The sequence below is a fragment of the Neophocaena asiaeorientalis genome, unplaced genomic scaffold (assembly GCF_003031525.2).
Source record: "Neophocaena asiaeorientalis asiaeorientalis breed wild unplaced genomic scaffold, Neophocaena_asiaeorientalis_V1.1 scaffold15, whole genome shotgun sequence".
Lineage (NCBI taxonomy): Eukaryota > Metazoa > Chordata > Mammalia > Artiodactyla > Phocoenidae > Neophocaena > Neophocaena asiaeorientalis.
In genome coordinates this window covers 6,826,478-6,851,891 of record NW_020185328.1, presented here as the reverse complement: position 1 = coordinate 6,851,891, position 25,414 = coordinate 6,826,478, and the positions used below count along the sequence as shown (strand labels likewise).

Here is a 25,414-nt window from a genome sequence, read left to right as displayed (position 1 = left end):
CTCCTCCCCTCTGATTCCTTTTGTCATGGCACCCTCCTGACAGGTCCCCCTTCCCCTCAATTTCCCTTAGAATATTGTCCAAAGTATATCATTAACTCTTAATAGAAAGATAATTTATCAGAATCATATATAATGGAACTCTTTTCATCTTTTCTTAACTCTGCCTACCTCACAGGTTTTTTCTGCTGTTTTTTAAATAAAAGTCAATTATGATAATGTGTTATAATACATGTGAGGGTTCTTTGAGAACTCTGAAACATATATGAGATATTATTATTGTTGTCATTGTTTTTATTTTGTTTCCACAGAATATACATTCTCCTGTTGATTTAAAATTTTCTAGTGAACAGAGAAAACATGTTTCTTCTATTTTATATGAATTAAAAACAGGAAAACCAAGACATCTCATTCAAAAAGGTTAGTTATATGAATTTAAAATTATATTTAATGAACATATTTTGATGAAGAGTAATTAAATTTGTTAGATGTTGGGCATGTTAATTTTGAACTATAAATATGAAATACATTTTGAGACTTCTAGATAAAATATTCATATCTCTTTCAATAGTTTATAAATATATATATGCAGAAAGTTGTTTCATGGATATGAAGGACCTGATTTTGAGTAGAAGTTGGGAATTAGGAGAAATAAGTATTAGCAAGAACCATATTGAATTGATAGTTTTGTTACCATATGGCTGTGCCAGGATGTTACCTCCTTCAGGAAATCTGTCAAGTATCAGATTAATTAATATAAATTATTTCAGTTAAAATGATATTAAATGTCCTTCAGGCTTTGAAGATAATTATTTTTTGTACACAAAAATACATTTTATTGTTAATAAAATTTTGGTCATCATATGTGTACCCGTTTTTATTTTGTTTTTGCAGAATTTCTTCTGTTAAAATGTGTTATGATCAGATGACATTTTCTTTACCTCTGTCTTTCACAGAAGAATCATAAAAACAGTTTTGTAAAATAATTTGAAGGTCTTAAAACTTTTCTCAAGGTTTCTCTTAAACCTTTTAAACATTATTTTGATAAGAACACTTAGTATGAGGCCTACGCTCTTAACAGATTTTTAAGTGCACAATACAGTATTGTTAGCTATAAGCACAGTGTTGTACAGCAGATCTCTAGGACTTTTCCATCTTGTAAAACTGGAATTTTATAATCTTTAAACAGCAATTTTCCATTTTCCCCTCCCTCCATCCTTTTAATTCTGAAATATTTGATTTTTTTTCCTTTTTAAAAATTCATGGTAGTGTCTTTATCCTTATTGATTTTTTTTTCTTCTGTGTATGTGAACTGGTCGAACTCCACCAGATCCTCATTTGTCAGGCTTTGTTATTTCCTCACTTCGTTATGAGGTTCATGTACTTTATATACTTCCTAAAGCTCTGCATCTTTTATTTAAAGGTAATTTTATTTTAATCCAGTTATTGAACTCCTAGGTTTATAAACCAAAATGAAATGAAGAAAAATAATAGTCCCATGCTCCATACCTCCCCACTCACTCTTCTTGCTACCCCAAGACAATAATCATTTAATAATTATTAATGACTCTTCTGTTATTTACTTTTATATTTCCAAGTAATATGCTTATTCTGCTAAAATTTCTTTTTCAATTTTAGATATTATATACAATTTCTACTGTGAAAGATAGAGGTTTAATTATCTTATAAATCCTCCCTAATACACACTCTTAACATGTCCCCTCCTCTTTTCTCCCAATAGAATTATATTATCACTATTTGGGGGTTAATTAATTTTTACTATTTTTATTATTATGGCTATGTAAATACTACTCACAGCTGAATCACACAATATATTAGGCTATGTTTTCTTTCTTATACTATTTTTTTAAAACTTGTTTGGAAACCTCATAAGAGTCAAACCTCCACTTATCACCAAGCACACCCACATATATCTATTTTCAAGATACTTCTGCTTGAGCCCTTAATTTGCTGATCAGGACTGCTTGCTTTCTAAACTTGTTCTTAACAGCTGTCATCTTGGTACATCACTTCAATTGTGATCCCGAGAATTCATTTATTTCTATGCTGTGTTGTGACTCCTGTTTCCAGGATTCTATATCTTGTTCTTTCTTGGTTTATTTTCTTAAGTTAATGCAGTGCTTTCTTCTATTAGTTTACTGAGAAATTATATATACGAGGTAAATTTTTTAAAACCTTGAAAATCTAAACATGTCTTTATGCTACATTTATGTTTAATTGATGATTTAACTGTGTAGAACCTTCAGAATTTTCTCAGAATTGTTTTATTGTCTTCTAGCTTCCAGTGTTTCCTTTGAGAAGTCCATTGCCATTCAGTTCTCAGTCTGATGTGTGTGAACTTCTGTTCATTGTTTATCTCTTCTGACTAGAAACTTTCAGCATTTTATCTTTGTACTAGGTGTTCTTCAATTTCACAGTGATTTGGCTCAGATATTTTTTTGTTTGCTTGTGTAGATTTTCTTTCAATTCAATTTACTGTGACTTTTTAATCTGAAATTTTATATCCCTCGTTTATGTATGTTTCTCTTGTATTATTTTGATGGTAAATATATATAACACAGAACATACCATTTTAACCATCTTAACTGTACATTAAGCATATTTATGTTCTTGTGTAACCATCATGACCATCCTTTTGCAGAACCTTTTCATATGCTTCAACTGAAACACTATACCCATTAAACATTGACTCCCAATTCTCCCCTCCTCCCAGCTCTTGGAAATCACCATTCTACTTTCTGTTTCTAGAATTCCTATGGGTATGATTACTATGGGTATCTCATAAAAGCAGAATTATACAGTATTTGTCCTTTTGTGCCTGGATTATTTTAGTTAGCATAAGGTCGTAAAGTTCATCCATGTTGTAACATCTAAGAATTTTTTTCTTTTTAAGGTTGAATAATATTCCATTATAAGTACCACATTTTTATCCATTCATTTGTCAATTGACCCTTGGGTTGCTTCTACATTTCAGCTATTGTGAATAATGCTGCTATGACATGGGTGTACAGATATCTCTTTGAGACCCTGCTTTCAGTTGTTTTGTGTGTATACCCAGAGGTGGAACTTCTGGATCATATGATAATTTTATTTTACTTTTTTGAGGAACTATCATACTTCTTTCCACAGTGGCTATAACATTCTACATTCTCAGTAATAGTGCACAAGAATTCGAATTTCGCCAAAAAATGACCAACACTGGTTATTTTGTGCTGTTGTTGTTGTTATTATTGTTGTAGTAGTGGTAGCCATCCTAGTGGCTGTGAGGTCATATTTCATGGTGGTTTTGAGTTGCCTTTCCATAATCATTAGTGATGTTGAGCATCTTTTTTTCTTTTTTTAACATCTTTAATACAGTATAATTGTTTTACAATGGTGTGTTAGTTTCTGCTTTATAACAAAGTGAATCAGCTATACATATACATATATCCCCATATCTCCCCCCTCTTGCATCTCCGTCTCACCCTCCCTATCCCACCCCTCTAGGGGGACACAAAGCACTGAGCTGATCTCCCTGTGCTATGTGGCTGCTTCCTACTAGCTATCTATTTTACATTTGGTAGTGTATATATGTCCATGCCACTCTCTCACTTTGTCCCATCTTACCCTTCCCCCTCCCCATGTCCTCAAGTCCATTCTCTAGTAGGTCTGCATCTTTATTCCCGTCTTGCCCTTAGGTTCTTCAAGACCATTTTTTTTTTTTTTTTTTAGATTCCATATATATGTGTTAGCATACGGTATTTGTTTTTCTCTTTCTGACTTACTTCACTCTGTATGACAGAATCTAGGTCCATCCACCTCACTACAAATAACTCAATTTCGTTTCTTTTTATGGCTGAGTAATATTCCATTGTATATATGTGCCACATCTTTATCCATTCATCTGTCGATGGATACTTAGGTTGCTTCCATGTTCTGGCTATTGTAAATAGAGCTGCAGTGAACATTGTGGTACATGACTCTCTTTGAATTATGGTTTTCTCAGGGTATATGCCCACTAGTGGGATTACTGGGTCATATGGTAGTTATATTTTTAGTTTTCTAAGGAAGCTCGATACTGTTCTCCATAATGGCTGTATCAATTTACATTCCCACCAACAGTGCAAAAGGGTTCCCTTTTTTCCACACCCTCTCCAGCATTTATCGTTTGTGGATTTTTTGATGATGGACATTCTGACTGGTGTGAGGTGATACCTCATTATAGTTTTGATTTGCATTTCTCTAATGATTAGTGATGTTGAGCATCCTTTCATGTGTTTGTTGGCAATTGGTATATTTTCTTTACAGAATGTCTCTTTAGGTCTTCTGCCCATTTTTGAATTGGGTTGTTTGTTTTTTTTTGATATTCACCTGCATGAGCTGCTTGTATATTTTGGAGAAAAAACCTTGTCAGTTGCTTCGTTTGCAAACATTTTCTCACATTCTGAGGGTTGTCTTTTCGTCTTGCTTATGGTTTCCTTTGCTGTGCAAAAGCTTTTAAGTTTCACTAGGTCCCATTTGTTCATTTTTGTTTTTTACTTCCCTTTCTCTAGGAGGTGGGTCAAACAGGACCTTGCTGTGATTTATGTCATAGAGTGTTCTGCCTATGTTTCCTCTAAGAGTCTTATACTGTCTGGCCATACATTTAGGTCTTTAATCCATTTTAGTTTATTTTTGTGTATGGTGTTAGGGAATGTTCTAATTGCGTTCTTTTACATGCAACTGTCCAGTTTTCCCAGCACAACTAATTGAAGAGGCTGTCTTTTCTCCATTGTATATTCTTGCCTCTTTATCAAATATAAAGTGCCCATATGTGCTTGGGTTTATCTATCAGCTTTCTATCCTGTTCCATTGATCTATATTTCTGTTTTTGTGCCAGTACCATACTGTCTTGGATTTGTCCTCTATGGTACTCTCTGCACTTCCTGGACTTGATTAACTATTTCCTTTCCCATATTCAGAAAGTTTTCAACTATAATCTCTTCAGATAGTTTCTTAGTCCCTTTCTTTTTCTCTTCTTCTTCTGGAACTCCTATAATTTGAATGTTGGTGTGTTTAATGTTGTCCCTGAGGTCTCTGAGACTGTCCTCAATTCTTCTCATTCTTTTCTCTTTATTCTGCTCTGCGGCAGTTATTTCCACTATTTTATGGTCCAGGTCACTTATCCGTTCTTCTGCCTCACTTATTCTGCTACTGATTCCTTCTAGAGAATTTTTAATTTCATTTATTTTGTTGTTCATCCTTGTTTGTTTGCTCTTTAGTTCTTCTAGGTCCATGTTAAACGTTTCTTATATTTTCTCCATCCTATTTCCAACATTTTGGATCATGTTTAGTATCATTACTCTGAATTCTTTTTCAGGTAGACTGCCTATTTCTGCTTCATTTGTTTGGTCTGGTGGGTTTTTACTTTGCTCCTTCCTCTGCTATGTATTTCTCTGTCTTCTCATTTTCCTTAATTTACTGTGTTTGGGGTCTCCTTTTTGCAGGATGCAGGTTCATAATTCCCGTTGTTTTTGGTGTCTGCCCCCAGTCACTAAGGTCGGTTCAGTGGGTTGTGTAGGCTTCCTGGTGGAAGGAACTGGTGTCTGTGTCTTGGTGGATGAGGCTGGATCTTGTCTTTCTGGTGGGCAGGACCATGTCTGGTGGTATGTTTTGGGGTGTCTGTGACCTTATTTTGATTTTAGGCATCCTCTCTGCTAATGGGTGGAGTTGTGTTCCTGTCTTGCTAGTTGTTTGGCATGGGCTGTCCAGCACTGTAGCTTCCTGGTCTTTGAGTGGAGCTGGGTCTAGTGTTGAGATGGAGATCTCTGGGAGAGCATTTGCCATTTGTTATTACGTGGAGCCATGAGGTCTCTGGCAGACCAATGTCCTGAACTCGGCTCTCCCACCTCAGAGGCTCACACCTGACACCTGGCCAGAGCACCAAGACCCTGTCAGCTGCAAGGCTCAGAAGAAAAGGGAGAAAAAAAAAAGAAAGAATGAAAGAAAGAAATAAAATAAAGTTATTAAAATAAGAAAAATATTATTAAAAGTAAAAAAAAAAAAATAAGAAGAAAGAAAGAAAAAAGAGAGCAACAAAACCAGAAAACAAATCCACTAATAGTTAACAAGTGCTAAAAACTGTAGTAAAAAAAAAAAAGAACTAAAAAGGACAGACAGAACTGTAAGACAAATAGTAAAAGCAAAGCTATACAGACAAAAATCTCACAAAGAAGTATACGTATGCACACTCAAAAAAAGAGAAAAAGGAAAAAAATATATTTACTGTAAGACAAATAGTAAAAGCAAAGCTATACAGACAAAAATCTCACAAAGAAGTATACATATGCACACTCAAAAAAAGAGAAAAAGGAAAAAAATATATATTTTTTTAAAAAAAGGAAAAGAGCAACCAAATCAGTAAACAAATCTACCAGTGATAATAAACTCTAAATACTAAACTAAGATAAACATAAAACCAGAAACAAATTATATGCAGAAAGCAAACCCGAAGTCTACAGTTGCTCCCAAAATCTGCCACCTCAATTTTGCGATGATTTGTTGTCTAGTCAGGTATTCCACAGATGCAGGGTACATCAAGTTTATTGTGGAGATTCAGTCCGATGCTCCTGAGGCTGCTAGGAGAGATTTCCCTTTCTCTTCTTTATTCGCACAGCTCCTTTGGTTCAGCTTTGAATTTGGTGCTGCCTCTTCATGTAGGTTGCCTGAGGGCATGTGTTCCCCACCCAGACAGAACAGGGTTAAAGTAGCAGCTGATTAGGTGGCTCTGGCTCACTCAGACCAGGGGGAGGGAGGGGTACAGAATGCAGGGTGAGCCTGTGGCTGTAGAGGCCGGCTTGACATTGCAACAGCCTGAGGCATGCTGTGTATTCTCCTGGGGAGGCTGTCCCTGGATCACAGGACCCTGGCAGTGGCTGGCTGCACAGGCTCCTTGGAGGGGAGGTGTGGTTAGTGACTTGTGGTTGCACACAGGCTCCTTGGTGGCTGCAAAAGCAGCCTTAGCATTTCATGCCCCTGTCTCTGGTGTCCACACTGATAACTGTGGCTTGCGGCTGTCTCTGGAGCTTGTTTAGGTTGTGGTCTGAATCCCCTCTCCTCGCGCACCCCGAAACAATGGTCTCTTGCCTTAGTCAGTTCCAGGTATTTTCTTGGACTCCCTCCCGGCTAGCTGTGGTGCACTAGCCCCCTTCAGGCTGTGCTCACACAGCCAACCCCAGTCCTCTCCCTGGGATCTGACCTCTGAAGCCTGAGCTTCAGCTCTCAGCCCCACCCACCCCAGTGGGTGAGCAGACAAGCCTCTCAGGCTGGTGAGTGATGGTCAGTCCTGATCCTCTTTGTGGGGATCTCTCTGCTTTGCCCTCTGAGCCCCTGTTGCTGTGCTCTCCTCCGTGGCTCTGAAGCTTCCCCCACAACCCCCCGTCTCTAACAGTGGAGGGGCTTCCTAGTGTGTGGAAACTTTTCCTCCTTCACAGCTCCCTCCCAGAGGTGCAGATACCATCCCTATTCTGTGTCTGATTTTTCTTTTTTCTTTTGCCCTACCCAGGTACATGGGGAGTTTCTTGCCTTTGGGGAGGTCTGAAGTCTTCTGCCTGTGTTCAGTAGGTGTTGTGTAGGCATTTTTCCACATGTAGATGTATTTCTGATGTATTTGTGGGTAGGGAGGTGATCTCCACGTCTTACTCCTCCACCATCTTGAAGGTCTCTCCCTGGGTATCTTTTATTGTGCTTATCTACTGTATGTATATCTTCTTTGGAAAAATGTCTATTCATATTCTTTGCTCATTTCCTAATTGGATTGTTTGATATTTGTTGCTGAGTTGTATGATTTTTTATGTATTCTGGATATCAATCCTCTATCGGATATATGACTTACAAATATTTTCTCCCATGCTGTTGTTTGCCTTTTTACTTTTGATGCACAAGTTTTAAATTTTGATGAAGTACAGGCTATTTGTTTTTTGTGTGTCGTATGTGCTTTTGGTGTTATAACCAAGAAGTCATTGCACAATCCAATGTCATGAAGCGTTTTGCCCTGTGTTTCCCTCTAAGTGTTTTATAGTTTTAGTTCTTATATTTAGACTGTTGATCCATTTGGGGTTAATTTTTGTATATGGTGTTAAGTAAGGAACCCACTTTTTTGCATATGGAATGGAGGTGAAAAGATTGTCCTTTCCCCATTGAATAGTTCTGATACCCATGTTGAAAGATATTTGACCCTGTGTGCAGTTTACATCTGGGCTCTTATTCTGTTTACATTGATCTGTATGTGTGTCTTTATATCAGGGCCACACTGTTTTGATTACCAAAGCTTTGTAGTAAGTTTTAAAATGGGGGTGTATGTGTGAGAACAATTGGATTTTGATAGGGATTGCACTGAATTCATAGATTACTTTGAATAGAAGCTTAATAATATTAAGTCTTCAAGTTCATAAACACAGGATGTCTTTCCATTTATTTGTGTCATATTTAATTACTTTCAGCAACACATTAAGGTTTCAGTGTACAGGCTGTTCACCTCCTTGGTTACGTTTGTTCTATATATTTTAGTCTTCTTGATACTATGATAAATGGAATTGTTTTCTTTATTTCCTTTTGGTATTCCTCATTGTTAATGTGTAGAAACACAAATGATATTTGCATGTTAGCTTTGTATGCTGTAATTTTGCTAAATTTGTCTATTAATTCTGACAGAATTTTGTGAGTATGGGGTGTGTGTGTGTGTAAAATCCTTAGGGTTTTCTGCATATAGGATATGCACTCTATGAAGAGAGAAAATTTTATTTCTTCCTTTCTGATTTGCATGTGTTTTAATTCATTTCCTTGCCTAAATGCTCTGGATAGGACTTGAAGTACTATATTAAATACAATGATAAAAGTGTGCATCCTTTTCTTATTTCTGATCTCAGAGGAAAAATTTACAGTGTTTTACATTGAATATGATGTTAGCTGTGCTTTTTTCTTATATACCATTATTATGTTGAGGTAGTTTCCTCCTGTTCCCTGTTGGGTGTTTTTATCATCAAAGGGTGTTGAATTTTGTCAGTTTTTTCCTGAATTGATTAAGATAATTGTGTGATTTTTTCCCTTCATTCTGTTAATGTATATTACATTGATTTTCATATATTGTGCCATTTTTTCATTCCAGGAATAAATCCCACTTGTTCTTGGTGTATAATATATATATTTTTCTACATCTTTATTGGCGTATAATTGCTTTACAATGGTGTGTTAGTTTTGGCTTTATAACAAAGTGAATCAGTTATACATATACATATGTTCCCATATCTCTTACCTGTTGCATCTCCCTCCCTCACACCTCCCTATCCCACCCCTCCAGGTGGTTAGAAAGCACCGAGCTGATCTCCCTGTGTTATGCAGCTGCTTCCCACTAGCTGTCTACCTTACGTTTGGTAGTGTATATATGTGCATGCCTCTCTCTCGCTTTGTCATAGCTTATCCTTCCCCCTGCCCATATCCTCAAGTCTATTCTCTAGTAGGTCTGTGTCTTTATTCCTGTCTTACCCCTAGAGCTTCAAGACATTTTTTTCCTTAAATTCCATATATATATATATGGTATTTGTCTTTCTCTTTCTGACTTGCTTCACTCTGTATGACAGACTTTAGGTCTATCCAACTCATTACAAATAGCTCAATTTTGTTTCTTTTTATGGCTGAGTAATATTCCATTCTATATATGTGCCATATCTTCTTTATCCATTCATACAATGACAGACACTTAGGCTGTTTCCATCTCTGGGCTATTGTAAATAGAGCTGCAATGAACATTTTGGTACATGACTCTTTTTGAATTATGGTTTTCTCAGGGTATATGCCCAGTAGTGGGATGGCTGGTTCTGGTCCTGGGCTTTTGTTTGTTGGAAGATTTTTAATCACAGTTTCAATTTCAGTGCTTGTGATTGGCATGTTCATGTTTTCTATTTCTTCCTGATTCAGTCTTGGCAGGTTGTGCATTTCTAAGAATTTGTCCATTTCTTGCGGGTTGTCCGTTTTATTGGCATAGAGTTGCTTGTAGTAATCTCTCATGGTCTTTTGTATTTCTGCAGTGTCCATTGTTATTTCTCCTTTTTCATTTCTAATTCTATTGATTTGAGTCTTCTCCATTTTTGTCTTGATGAGTCTTGCTAATGGTTTTTCCATTTTATCTTCTCAAAGAACCAGCTTTTAGTTTTATTGATCTTTGCTATTGTTTCCTTCATTTCTTTTTCATTTATTTCTGATCTGATTTCTTTCCTTCTGCTAACTTTGGGTTTTTTTTTTGTTCTTCTTTCTGTAATTGCTTTAGGTGCAAAGTTAGGTTGTTTATTCGAGATGTTTCCTGTTTCTTAAGGTAAGATGGTATTGCTATAAGCTTCCCTCTTAGATATGCTTTTGCTGCATCCCATAGACTTTGGGTTGTCGTGTCTCGATTGTCATTTGTTTCTAGGTATTTTTTTGTTATCTCTTTGATTTCCTCAGTGATCACTTCGTTATTAAGTAGTGTATTGTTTAGCCTCCATGTGTTTCTATTTTTTACATATCTTTTCCTGTAATTCATCATTGTTTGTTTCAACTTTAGTTCTTCTAGGTCCTTGTTAAATGTTTCTTGCATTTTGTCCATTCTATTTCCAAGATTTTGGATCATCTTTACTATCATTATTCTGAAGCCTTTTTCAGGTAGACTGCCTATTTCCTCTTCATTTGTTAGGTCTGGTGTGTTTTAATCTTGCTCCTTCATCTTCTGTGTGTTCTGTCTTCTCATTTTGCTTATCTTACTGTGTTTCGTGTCTCCTTTTTGCAGGCTGCAGGCTCGTAGTTCCCATTGTTGTTGGTGTCTGTCCCCAGTGGCTAAGGTTGGTTTAGTGGGTTGTGTAGGCTTCCTGGTGGAGGGGACTAGTGCCTGTGTTCTGGTGGATGAGGCTGGATCTTGTCTTTATGGTGGGCAGGTCCACGTCTGGTGGTGTGTTTTGGGGTGTCTGTGGACTTATTATGAATTTAGGCAGCCTCTCTGCTAATGGGTTGGGTTGTGTTCCTGTCTTGCTAGTTTTTTGGCATAGGATGTCCAGAACTGTGGCTTGCTGGTCGTTGAGTGAAGCTGGGTGCTGGTGTTGAGATGGAGATTTCTGGGAGATTTTCACCATTTGATATTATGTGGAGCTGGAAGCTCTCTTGTGGACCAGTGTCCTGAAGTTGGCTCTCCCACCTCAGAGCACAGCACTGACTTATGGCTGCAGCACCAAGAGCCTTTCATCCACACAGCTCAGAATAAAAGGGAGAAAAAGTAGAGAGAAAGAATTAGTATAAGTAGAAAGAAAGAAAAAAAGAAAGAAAGAAAGAAGTAACAAATGAGAGAAAGAAAGAAAGAAAGGAGGCAGGGAGGGAGGGAGGAAGGAAGGAAGGAGGGAAGGAAGGAAAAAGAGAAAGAAAAATAAGATAAAGTAAAGTAAAATAAAGATAAAATAAAGTTATTAATATAAAACATTAATTGTTAAGAAAAAAATTTTTAGAAAAAGAAAAAAAAAAAGGACGGATTGAACCCTAGGACAAATGGTGGAAGGAAAGCTATACAGCATAAATCTTGCTCTCAAAATCTACCTCCTCAATATGGGATGATTCGTTGTCTATTCATGTATTCCAGAGACATCAAATTGATTGTGGAGCTTTAATCCACTACTTCTGAGGCTGCTGGGAGAGATTTCCCTTTCTCTTCTTTGTTCTCACAGCTCCCAGGGGCTCAGTTTTGGATTTGGCCCCGCCTCTACATGTAGGTCCCCGGAGGGCTTCTGTTCTTCGATCAGATAGGACGGGGTTAAGGGAGCCGCTGATTCAGGGGCTCTGGCTCACTCAGACCAGGGGAGAGGGAGGGGCACGGAGTGTGGGGCAAGCCTGCAGCGGCAGAGGCCAATGTGACATTGCACCAGCCTGAGGCGCGCCATGTGTTCTATTGGGGAAGCTGTCCCTGGATCCTGAGACCCTGGCAGTGGCAGGCTGGACAGGTTCCCCGGAAGGGGGTTGTGGATGGTAACCTGTGCTCGCACACAGGCTTCTTGGTGGCGGCAGCAGCAGCCTTTGCATCTCATGCCCGTCTCTCGGGTCCTCGCTTTTAGCGGAGGCTTACGCCCGTCTCTGGAGCTCCTTTAAGCAGCGCTCTTTATTCCCTCTCCTTGCGCACCAGGAAACAAAGAGAGAAGAAAAAGTCTCTTGCCTCTTTGGCAGGTCCAGACTTTTCCCCAGACTCCCTCCTGGCTAGCTGTGGTGCACTAATGCCCTGCAGGCTCTGTTCACGCTGCCAACCCCAGTCCTCTCTCGGTGCTCCAACCAAAGCCGAACTTCAGCTCCGCCCGCCCTGGCGGGTGAGCAGACAAGCCTCTCGGGCTGGTGAGTGCCGGTCAGCCCTGATCCTCTGTGCGAGAATCTCTCCGCTTTGCCCCCTGCACCCTAGTGGCTGCGCTCTCTTCCGCGGCTCCGAAGCTTTCCCCCTCTGCCACCTGCAGTCTCCGCCCACGAAGGGGCTTCCTAGTGTGTGGAAACCTTTTCTCCTTCACAGCTCCCTCCCACTGGTGCAGGTCCCGTCCCTATCCTTTTGTCTCTGTTTTTTCTTTTTTCTTTTGCCCTACCCAGGTACGTGGGGGGTTTCTTGCCTTTTGGGAGGTCTGAGATCTTCTGCCAGTGTTCAGTAGGTGTTCTGTAAGAGTTGTCCCACGTGTAGATATATTTCTGGTGTATCTGTGGGGAGGAAGGTGATCTCTGCATCTTACGCTTCCGCCATATTCCCGGAAGCCTCCTCCATCATCATGGTTTAAACTGCTAGTGTTGGAGGGCCTCCTGCAGAGGCGGAGTGTGGCTGTGGCTCACCATGGGAACAAGAACACTGGCAGCAGAAGTTCTGGCAAGTACTCCTTGGCGTGCGCCCTCCCAGAGTCTCGGTGTATAATATTTTTAATGTGCTGTTTAATTGAATTTTCTAGTATTTTGTTGAGGATTTTCACATCAGTATTCATAAGGGATATTCGTTTTCATTTCTTATAGTTTATCTGTCAGGCTTAGGTATCAGGCTAATGTGACCTCATAGGAGTTAGGAGGTAATCCTTGCTCTTCAATTTTTTTGGATGAATTTGAGAAGGATTGCTGTTTATTCTTCTTCACTAGTAGAGCCATCTGGTCTTTGACATTTTTTGGGAAAATGTTGGGAAGTTTTTGATTACTGATTCTGTTTCTTCATGATTTAATACTGGTAGGTGCATGTTTCTAGGAATTTGACCGTTTCATCTAAGTTATCCAATTTATTTGAATACCGTTGTTTATAGTACTCTTTTATAATATTTTAAATTTTTCTAAAATGTTAATAATGTCCCCTTTGATTTCTGATTTTAGTTATTTGATCCTTATCTCTTTTTTTCTTTAGTCTTTCTAGATAAAGATTTGTCAATATTGTTTATCTTTTTGCAGAACCAAATCTTGTTTTCAGTGACATTCTCTGTTGTTTTTATAATTCTATTTTGGTTATTTCTATTCTAATATTCATTATTTCCTTTCTTCTGCTAGCTTTAAGTTTAGTTTTTTCTTCTAGTTCCATAAAGTATAAAGTTAGATTGTTTATTTAAGACCTTTCTTCTTTTATAATGTAATCATTTACAGCCATACACTTGCTTCTTAGCACTGATTTTGCTGCATCCCATAAGTTTTAAAATACTGTATATTCATTTTTGTTTGTCTCAAGATATTTTATAATTTCCATTGTGATTTCTTCTTTGATTTATTGGCTGTTTAAGAGTGTGCCATTTAACTTTCACATATTTGTGAATTGTCCAGTTTTCCTTGTGCTGTTGATTTCTTTCATTTCCTTATGATTGGAAAGTATACTTGGTATGATTTTAATTTTAAAATTTATTAAAATTTGTCTTACAACCTAACATATTGCATATCCTGTATCATGCTCCATGTGCACTTGAGAAAAATGTATATTCTGATGTTGTTGATAGAGTGTTTTGCATATGTCTCTTAGGTCCCATTGGTCTATAGTTTTTTTCAACTCCTTTGTTTACTTATTGATCTCTTTGTTGTTCTATCCTATATTGAAAGTGAGGCACTGAAGTCTCCTATTATTTAATGCAGAGTTGTTTATTTCTGCTTTCAATTCTGTAAATGTTTGCATCATATATTTTGTAAATCTGATGTTTGGCGCATGTGTGTTTATAATTATTATATCTTCTTAGTGAATCAACCCTTTTATTATATAATGTCCTTATTTTATTATATAATGTCTTTTTTGTCTTTATTTTATTATATAATATCCTTACTCATGGTCTACTGGTTAAGTGTTAATCTTATCTAAAATATACCTTCACAGAAGCATCTAGAATAATGTGTGACCAAATATCTGGGTACCATCGCCTAAACTGACACATAAAATTGACTATCAAAGATAGTTTTACTAAATACAGAATTTTCAGTTGACAGTTTTAAAAAAATTATTCAGCACTTTAAATATATCATCCCACTGCCTTCTGGATTATAAAGTTTCTGCTGATATATCTGCTTATTGTCATATTGCAAATGCTTTGTATATGATGAGTCACTTTTCTCTTTTGGCTTTCAAGGTGCTCTCCTTGCTTTTGGCTTTTGACAGTTTATTTATAATGTCTTTCAATATGGGTCTGATTTTGTTTATCTTCCTTGGAGTTCACAGAGCTTCTTTGATTTGCAAATTTATGTATTTCCTCAAATTTGGGATGTTCAGCCATTATTTGTTCAAATAACCTCTCTGCTCCTTTCTCTCTTCTCCTTTTGGGTCTACCATGATGCATATATCAGTGCATTTGATGGTATCTCATAAGTTTCTTAGTCTCTGTTCACTTATCTTCATTCTCTCTTCATTTTGTTTCTCAGACTCAATTATTTCAAATGGGCTGTCTTTAACTTTTGCTGATTCTGCTTGCTTTTTGTTAATGTCTACTTTTGAACCCCTCCAGTGAACTTTTTCAATTTGGTTATTTTATTTTTCTGCCACCCTGAATTCTGCTTGATTCTTTTTTATTATTTCTTTGTCTTTGTTGATATTCTTATTTTATTCATTTTTTTTTCCTTATTTCCTTTAGTTTTTTGTCTATATTTTTCTGTTGTCTCTTTGAGCAAATTTTAAAACAGTTGTTTTAAAATCTTTGTCTAGTAAGGCTGATATATGTGTTTCTTCAGGGATAGTTTCAGGGGATTTATTTTTTGTCCTTTGAATGGGCCTTGTTTCCCTATTTCTTTTGTATGCCTTGTGATTGATTGTTGAAAATTAGACATTGTAAAATAGCCACCTTTTCCAGTCTTTGCAGACTTGCATGGAAGATTCTTATTATTTAGTGAACTCCTGAGCCTTGAGTTCAGCTCAGGGTGAATGCTTAAGGTCTTCTTGGGTCTTTTCTGGGCAGGCAGTCTCTCTGGGTCAGTGTATGTGTGGCTTTTCATTTCTTTCAGTTTTTCCCAGGTACTTTAAAAAAAATTATTGAAATATGGTTGATTTATAATGTTGTGTTAATTTCAGGTATACAACAAAGTGATTTAGTTATACGTACATATATATATTTTTACATTTACTTCTATTATGGGTTATTATAATATATTGAGTATAGTTCCCTGTACTATACACTAGGTTCTTGTTATCTATTTTATATATAGTAGTGTGTATATTTTAACTGCAAACTCCTAATTTATCCCTCCTCTCCCACCCTTTCCCCTTTGGTAACAATAAGTTTGTTTTCTATGTCTGTGAGTCTATTTCTGTTTTGTAAATGAGTTCATTTGTATCACTGTTTTAGATTCCACATATAAGTAATATCATATGATATTTGTCTTTCTCCATCTGGCTTGCTTTACTTATGATAATCTCTAGGTCCATCCCTGTTTCTACAAATGGCATTATTTCATTCTTTTGTTTGGCTGAGTAATATTCCATTACACACATACACACACACACACATACACAGACACATACACACATATATCACATCTTCTTTATCCATTCATTTATTGATGGACACTTAGGTTGCTTCCATGTCTTGCCTATTGTAAATTGTACTTCTATGAACACTGGGATGCATGTATCTTTTCAAATTATGTCTTTCTGCAGATATATGCCTAGGAGTGTGATTGCTGGATCATATTGTAGCTCTATGTTTAGTTTTTTAAGGAGCCTCCATACTGTTTTCCACAGTGGCTGTACCAATTTACATTCAGACCAGCACTGTAGGAGGATTCCTTTTTCTCCATACCTTCTTCAGCATTTATTATTTATAGACTTTTTGATGTTGGCCATTCTGACCAGTGTGAGGTGATACCTCATGGTAGTTTTGATTTTCATTTCTCTAATAATTAGCAATGTTGAACATCTTTTCATGTGTCGTTTAGCCATATGTATGTCTTCTTTGGAGAAATGTTTTTTTTAGATCTTCTGCCCATTTTTGATTGGGTTGTTTGTTTCTTTTGATATTGAGCTGTATGAGCTGTTTGTATATTTTGGAGAGTAATCCCTTGTCAGTTGCATCCTTTGCAAATATTTTCTCTGATTCTTTAGGTTGTCTTTTTGTTTTGTTTATGGTTTCCTTTCCTGTGCAAAAGCTTTTAAGTTTCATTAGGTCCCATTTGTTTATTGTTGTTTTATGTCCCCTGGTGAAATGTCTTAATTTCCCAAAGGTTTCTTGCCAGCTTTATTTTGGGGCCTTAGATTTTTCTATTGTATTTCTCAGTCCACATTGTTTTCCCCCTGAGGTCTGTGGATCAGCAGTTCCCTGCTGTTTTTATGGTGCTCACTACTATTTCTTTGGTTTCTAGTCTGGAGTCTAAACTGTATTCCCATTTCTCTTCTGAGCCTTGGGTCAGGTGAGACACACACCAGTCCTCCTTCAGCCCAGAAACAGGCTAGAACATACCAAACAAGTTCTACTCTGTTCATTTCATCCTATCCTAAGGAAGAGAAACTATAAATGGGCTGATTCCTCCTGACTGTGCTTCACCACACTGGGGTGGGGGTGGGAAACTGCAAGTAAAAATGCTATGAAATATCTTAATGTTTTGAATGTGGCTTCTTCCTGATTGGGTATTTGCTTAGTCGCTGTAAATCTTTGACTCATTTCCAACTATAAAGTTATTTTAGTCATTCTGTAGTGATTTCTACTTTTTATCACTTATTTTTCTACTTTTTATCACTTATTTCCTCATCTCTATTTATATTTATCCACTTCCGTGGGATATTTACTCATTGTTTTCTTCTAACTCTATTTTTTTTTATTATGTAATACAATTTCTAAAATACACACACACTGTTCTTAGTTCATAGATGCAATATCTTCTCTATATCTCTGAGGATATGAATATCATATAGATTTGTTTGTGTGTTTGTGGGTGGTTCTTCTGCATGCTATGTTCTGCTATTCTTCCAAGTTACTTTATCCTTAGAGATTTTCTAAAAAATTCTGCTAATCCTTCTTTGTTCACTCATATTTAAAAATGACCCAGCAATCCCACTCCTGGGCATATACCTGGAGAACACCATAATTCAAAAAGATACATGCATCCCAATGTTCATTGCAGTACTATTTACAACAGTCAGGACATGGAAGCAACCTAAATGTCCATCAACAGAGGAATGGATAAAGAAGATGTGGTACATATATACAATGGAATATTACTTGGCCATAACAAAGAACAGAACAATGCCATTTACATCAACATGGATGGGCCTAGAGATTGTCATACTGAGTGAAGTAAGTCAGACACAGATAGACAAATATCAAATGATATTGCTTATATGTGGAATCTTAAAAAAATAAAAGAGTACAAATGAACTTATTTACTAAACAGAAGTAGAGTCACAGATGTAGAAAATAAACTTATGGCTACCAGGGGATAAGGAGGGGAGGGATAAATTGGGAGATTGGGACTGACATATACACACTACTATATATAAAATAGATGACTAATAATAACCTGCTATATAGCACAGGGAATGCTACTCAGTACTCTGTAATGGCCTATAGGGGAAAAGAATCTAAAAAAAAAACAAGTGGATATGTGTATATGTATAACTGATTCACTTTGCTGTACTAACACAACACTATAAATCAACTATACTCCAATAAAAATTTTAAAAATAAAAGTGAATAAGAAAAAAAGATAAGGTTCTAAAATGCCACTTAGATACTCTGTTCATACATGTGGTTGGGTTTTATTGATTTGTGAGCTTTAATGTAGGATAATTAATTGGGGAATAAATATTCTTTATTCAAGGACCTGTAATATGTGGTTTCTTTAAAAGTTGACTGTTCCAATATCTTGCCTGTGATATTTGAGTAACTGTCACTGTTCTCAGCAAAACTTGGCATGAGGAGTTTCATTTCCCAGTTTTCAGTCAGATACCCCTGAATCCTTAGCTGTCCTTGATGTCCCTGAATGCAGACTCTCTCTGGTTTAACTTTTCTGGAGGATGAATTTTAGTTTCCCATCAGGACAAAAGGGTGGAGGAGTCACTTGGTTATATATGGTTGCCTAACGATCTGTTGACCTAATTATGCTTTTCACACAATTATTTAAACCATGTTTCAAATTCCCTGCCTTTTTAGTGTTCTGTATTGTGAATCAGCTTTCTTCTTCTTTGTTTCCTTGCATTAAACTTAAACTTTATAATATCTGTTGTCTGTTACCTTTCATTCATCTACTTTCCAGCTTCCAAATGTTTTTTTTGGTGTCACTGCTATTTTATTTCTTTCTGTCTCATTGTCTTTACATGTTCTTTTCTTTTTGATTATGGTACTGGGGTATAGGGAGGAAACAAAAAAACTTAATATGTTTAAACAATTTAACTCTTTCTTTTTTATCTGAAATCTATATTGATATTTTAAATTAAGCCAACTTGTATTCACATTTTATATTAAATATATGAAAGTAAGGAAAAGTAAGGAAAGGTAGGAAGGTGAAAAGGAGGGAATAGGGAGTTTTGGAGCACATATTCTGTTACAGACAAGGGATGTTTTAACCCTTGGAAAACATCACTTTTAAATCATGCTGAATCCTGATTGACTTCCCTCTCAAGTGAATGCTTTGTGCAGCCACAATCAATGGATCATGAACATTAAAATGTGTTAACCATCCCAGTGCTAGATAATGTCACATTGTAACATTTAATTTAATGTTATTACTTCTCTTTTACAGATGAGGAAAGTGAGTCTAAAGAGCTAAGATAATTTATCCAAGGTCACATAATCCAAAAGATTCAGAGCTGTACTATTCCCAGGCTCTGTTTCCTGATTCAAAATCTAGTGCCCTTTCTGTTTCACCATGATGTCTCCTGAGGACTGTAAATGTATCACTATGTAATAATTAAATCATATGTATGGAAATATGGTTGTATTAGATTAAGCTATCTGAATCTATGAAACCTAATAAAATCTGTCACTCCCTCTATCATTCCAAATATTGTGGACCCACCCATTTTATATAAAATTCTATTAATTATTTCCCATTTATTTTAATGTTTCTGATGTTTAAAAAAAGCCATGAGAGTTAAAGAGTATCTTACTTATCTAAAACCATTATAATTAGAAGAATTAAAGTAAAAATAACATTCCCTCCATATTTATTTTATTTAAATCACAATTAACTTATACTTGCTTTAACAAATTGGTCAATTTTAAAGCAGCCAGAAATTGTACTGATGTTGCTTCAACAGTTTATTATTATTTTTTTAGCATGAGTTTTTATCAAGTCACTATTAAAAATTACTTTTATTTTCTTTAACCAAGTAGTATTTTCTGTTACTTTGCAATTATTACATTTTTCTATTTAGGAACATTTTAATCCACTTTACCAATTTTTAAATAATGACATATTCAAATATATAGTTAAGGTCATACAGGATGAGAAATGCCTTTTCTTCTTAGCAGTGTTTCTCCTTCCTTCAGTATAAAGATTTCCTTTCAGAATGATTGGTATAATTTCTTTCTCTGACCATACTCAAATATGGGTTCAACAAACCTTAATTTGGAAGATTAGGAACTTTGGCAGTCTCCTCCTTTTACTATTTAGTTACTATTAAGTAAAACCATTGTGTTTGAGATGCAAACCTTTCTGGGCTACTTATTAATTTACTCTAAATTGAAAGATGAGCAATTCTGAGAGTATTGAGTGGGAAGAGTGCTGCTGCAGTCCCATAGGAAGCAGCCTCTTCTAACTTTCATGATTTTCATAAGACGAATCCTTTTCAATCCCTGCTTCTACCTATTTTTTGGTGTTTGTAAAAAACTAGTTATGACAAATTCTTAAGTCCTTTGGATCACATTTTTCATTGTTATCCAAATATTCTATTTCTTTGCTGATTTTTCTTTTGTCTACTTAACCAAGAATTGAAAGAGATATGTTGAAATCTTCCACTAAAAATGTGAATTTGTTTGCTTCTCCTTAATTCTATCAAATTTTGAAGTTATTTTATGAAGTACCCACATGATTATAATTGCTACATATTTTTGGTAAATTGAATCTTTTATTATTATATATTTATCTCATTTATTCCTGATAATGCTTTTTCCTCAGACCCTCTATTGTCTGATATTAGTATAGCTGCTCAGGTGTATTTTGGATAAAATATTCCTAATATATTTTTTCATCTTTTCACTTTTGAATTTTTGTTATATATATATGTTATGAAAATAGGAAATTGTTGGTCCAGTTTCTGTACTCCATTTATTTTTACTATATTTATTGAGATAGTTGGGCCTATTTCTAGCTTCTACATTTTTTTTCCAGTTCTGCCCTTTCTGTTTCTGCTTTTTTCCTTATTTTTCTTCATATTTGATATCTACATTTTTTTCTTCCCTTTGACTTTTTATTTTGAAATCATTTCAAATTACAGAAGTTACAAAAATTGCAAATTATTCCTAAATATCCTTCACCTGTCCCCCATATATTACACCTTATATAATCATAGCACATTTATCAAAACCAGAAATTTAATTAACATTCATACAATACTATCTTAACTGTGAACCATATTCATGTTTTGCCAGTTATCTGACTAATATTCTATTTTTTGTCCAGGATCAAGTCCTATTATTGTTTAGGTTTTAGTTGTGTCATCATATATATACTCCTTATTTTCTATTTGATTTTATTTAAAAAAAAAACTTTTTTTAAGAAACGATAAATCTTATCAAGTAGTTGGCTTGACCTTACTTTCCATACCATTTGCAACTCCTAGGCTGATTTTTCATCTTGTTTCATCTCACTTTTCTTCAAAATTGTTTAATATATGAGGCTATAGTAGAAAACCTTTTACCTTTTATGGTAGACAATAATTTTTTACCCTCACATTTGAACAATAAGTTGGCTAAATTTAAATTAATTAATTAATTTTTGGCTGCGTCAGGTCTTAGTTGTGGCACATGGGATCTTCACTGAGGCATGTAGGATCTTTCATTGCAGCTTGCAGGCTTCTTTTTAGTTGTGGCATGCGGGCTTCTTTCTAGTTGTGGTGTGTGGGCTTCTCTCTAGTTTTGTCATGTGGGTTTTTTTCTCTCTAGTTGTGGCGTGCAGGCTCCAGGGCACATGGGCTCTGTAGTTTTGGCGCACGGGTTCCAGAGCATGTGGGCTTTGTAGTTTGCAGCATGCAGGCTCTCTAGTTGAGGCACACAAACTCAGTAGTTACGGCACACGGGCTTAGTTGCCCCACGGCATGTGGGATCTTAGTTCCCGGACCAGGGATCGAACGCATGTACCCTGCATTATAAGGCAGATTCTTTACCACTGGCCCACCAGGGAAGTACCATAAATTTTAAAGTCTATGTTTAAGATTATTTTCTTTCAATACAGACATACTTCATTTTATTGCACTTTGCTTTATTGCACTTTGTAGATATGCATTTTTTACAAATTGAAGGCTTATGGCAATGTGCATCAAGCAAGTCTATTGGCAGTGTTTTTCCAACCACATTTTCTCTCTTTGTGTCTCTGTTTCACATTTTGGTAATTCTTGCAGTATTTGTAACTTTTTCATTATTATATTTGTTATGGTGATCTGTAATCAATGATATTTGATATTGCTATTATAATTGTTTTGGGGCACCACAAACCATGCCCATAAAAGATGATTAATCAATAACTGTTATGCATGTTCTGACTGCTCCACCAACCAGCCATTCCCCCATCTCTTGCCATCTGTTTGGGCCTCCCTTATTCCTTGAGACACAAAAATAGTGAAACTAGGCCGAGTAATAACCCTACAATGGCCTCAAAGTGTTCAAGTGAAAGGAAGAGACAAACATCTTTCACTTTAAATCAAAAGCTAGAAATGGGGGCTTCCCTGGTGGTGCAGTGGTTGAGAATCTGCCTGCCAATGCAGGGGACACGGGTTCAAGCCCTGGTCTGGGAAGATTCCACATGCCGCGGAGCAACTAGGCCTGTGAGCCACAACTACTGAGCCTGCACATCTGGAGCCCGTGCTCCACAACAAGAGAGGCCACAATAGTGAGAGGCCTGTGCACCGCGATGAAGAGTGGCCCCCGCTCGCGTCAACTAGAGAAAGCCTTCACACGGAAACGAAGACCCAACACAGCCAAAAATAAATAAATTAAAAAAAAAAAAAAAGCTAGAAATGATTAAGCTTATTGAGAAAGGCAAGTCAAAAGCTGGGCATCTTGCACCAAACAGTTAGCCAAGTTGTAAATGCAAAGGACAAATTCTTGAAGGAATTAAAAGTGCTACTCCAGTGAACACATGAATAATAAGAAAGCAAAACATTCTTATTACTGATATTGAGAAAGTTCTAGTGGTCTGGATAGAAAATCAAGCCAGCCACAACATTCCCTTAAGCCAAAGCTTAATCCACAGCAAGACCCTAACTCTCTTCAATCCTATGAATAATGAGAGAGCTGAGGAAGCTGCAGAAGAAAAGTTTGAAGCTAGCAGTTTGGTTTATGAGGTTGAAGGAAAGAAGCCATCTCCATAATATAAAAGTGCAAGGTGAAACACCAAGTGCTGATGTAGAAGCTGCACCAAGTTATCCAGAAGATCTAGCCAAGATAATTAATGAAAGTGTCTACACTAAACAACAGATTTTTAATGTAGACAAAACAGCCTTATATTGGAAGAAGATGCCATTGAGGTCTTTCCTAGTTAGAGAGGAAGAGTCAATGTTTGGTTTCAAAGGACTCTCTTGTTATGGGCTAATGCAGCTGGGGATTTTAAGTTGAAGCCAATGCTCATTTACCATCCTGAAAATCCTAAGGTCCTTAGCATTATGCTAAATCTTCTCTGTCTGTGTTCTATTAATGGAACAATAAAGCCTAGATGACAGCACATCTCTTTACAACATGGTTTCCTGAGTATTAAACCCACTGTTTAGACCTACCACTTAGAAAAAAAGATTTCTTTCAAAACATTACTGCTCATTGAAAATGCAACTGCTCATCCAATAGTTCAGATGGAGATATATGATGAGATTAATGTTTCTCTCATACCTACTAACACAATATCCATTCTGCAGTCCATTGATCAAGGAGTAATTTCTACTTTCAAGTCTTATTTTAAGAAATATATTTTGTACAGCTATAGTTGCCATAAATAGCGATTCCTCTGATGGATCTGTGCAAAGTAAATTGAAAACCTTCTGGAAAGGATTCACCATTGTAGATGCTGTTAAGAACATTCATGATTTATGGGAGGAGATCAAAATACCAACACTAATAGGAGTTTGAAAGAAGTTGATTCCAACCCTCATGGATGACTTTGAGGAGTTCAAGACTTCAGTGGAGGAAGTAACTGCAGATGTGGTGGGAATACCAAAAGAATTAGAAGTGGAGGCTGAACATGTGACTGAACTGCTTCAATCTCATGATAAAACTTTAACAAATGACGAGTTGCATCTTATAGATGAGCAAAGTGGTTTCTTGAGATGGAATCTACTCCCGGTGAAGATGCTGTGAACATTGTTGAAATGACCACAGAAGATTTAGAATATTACATAAACTTAGTTGACAAAGCAGCGGCAGGGTTTCAGAGGATTGACTCTAATTTTGAAAGTTCTACTATAGGCAAAATGCTATAAAACAGCATTGCATGCTACAGAGAAATTGTTTGTGAAAGGAAGAGTGGATTGATGAGGTAAATTTCATTACTGTCTTATTTTAAGAAATTGCCACAATCACCCTGATGTTCAGCAACTACCACACTTCAGCCAGCAGCCATCAACGTCAGGGCAAGATCTCCCAAGACTTGCTGAAATCTCAGATGATGGTTAGAAGTTTTTAGTAATAAAGTACTTTTAATTAAGGTATATACATTTTTCAACATAAGGCTATTGCACACTTAATAGAATATACTATAGTGTAAATATAATTTACATCCACTGGGAAACCAAAAAATGTGTGGGTCTCACTTTATTGCTATATTTGCTTTATCATGGTGGTCTGAACCTGTAGTATCTCTGAATTATGCCTGTATTTCAAAACTATCACTCCATTGTCTTCTTGCATTCAGTGTTGCTGTTGAGAAATCTGATATCATTTTATTCTTATTCCTTTAGAAGCTTTTAAAGTTGTCTCTCTGGTCTTTAAATTTCACTACAATATGGTTGTATTTTATATATATATATATATTTATTTATTTATTTATTTATTTATTTTTACTCTTTCTTCTACTTAGCATATCTTACATTTATTTCTTCACATATTTTCTCCTCTCCATTTTTATTTTTCTCGCCTTCTGGGACACCAGTTACCTAAGCACTTTTACTTCTCTTCTCTGTATCTTTCAATTTCTTTTTAATTTTGTATCTCTTCATCCTCCCCAGACTTCTTTTGGGAAAATTGCTCGGTCTGATCTTTAAACTCATGAATTATTCTTTAGTAACATCCATTTTACTGTTTGTATCGTCTACCTAACTAAGATTTTCACTTATATCCTTTATTACTAATTTTTCTCATTCTTGTTTTATATTACTTTTTATTCCCTTTTCTTTTTTTGGTAAGTTCAATGTAATTATTTGAAATTTTTTTTTCTAATTTTGCTTCTTGTAGCATCTGTTGTCCAGATTGTTATCTTTTTCTTGATACAGTTTTATTTTAACCTGTGAGAACATATTCCCAGAGATTCTCTGATATCTCAATGCTTATCCTTCTTTACAAAGGCTATATTCCAGTTACGTATACAGTGCTACTTATAATTCCAAGAATATGACACTGTGCCTTTGCTTATGTTTTTTCCTCCAACTGAAATGTATCCATTTTTGCCTGTTGAAACCCACTTGTTCTTCAATACCTTGATTACATTTGTTTTCTCCACGAAGCTTTTGTTCTCCTCAATAATTACAATTAATGCCTTCATCTTACACATCTCATAACACTCTATACGTACTTTTGTAAAATTTTTATTTATTTAATTAATTAAT

The 25,414-nt window shown here is 36.1% G+C and overlaps 1 protein-coding gene across 1 annotated transcript in view; it reads left to right on the top strand.

Moving 5' to 3' along the window:
• LRRIQ3 (leucine rich repeats and IQ motif containing 3) overlaps positions 1–25,414 on the top strand; it is a 175,180-nt gene that overhangs the window by 117,022 nt on the left and 32,744 nt on the right. The window contains exon 5 of the mRNA XM_024734651.1: positions 309–417. Coding sequence (XP_024590419.1) covers positions 309–417 — 109 coding nt within the window. The remainder of the gene's footprint in view (positions 1–308; positions 418–25,414) is intronic.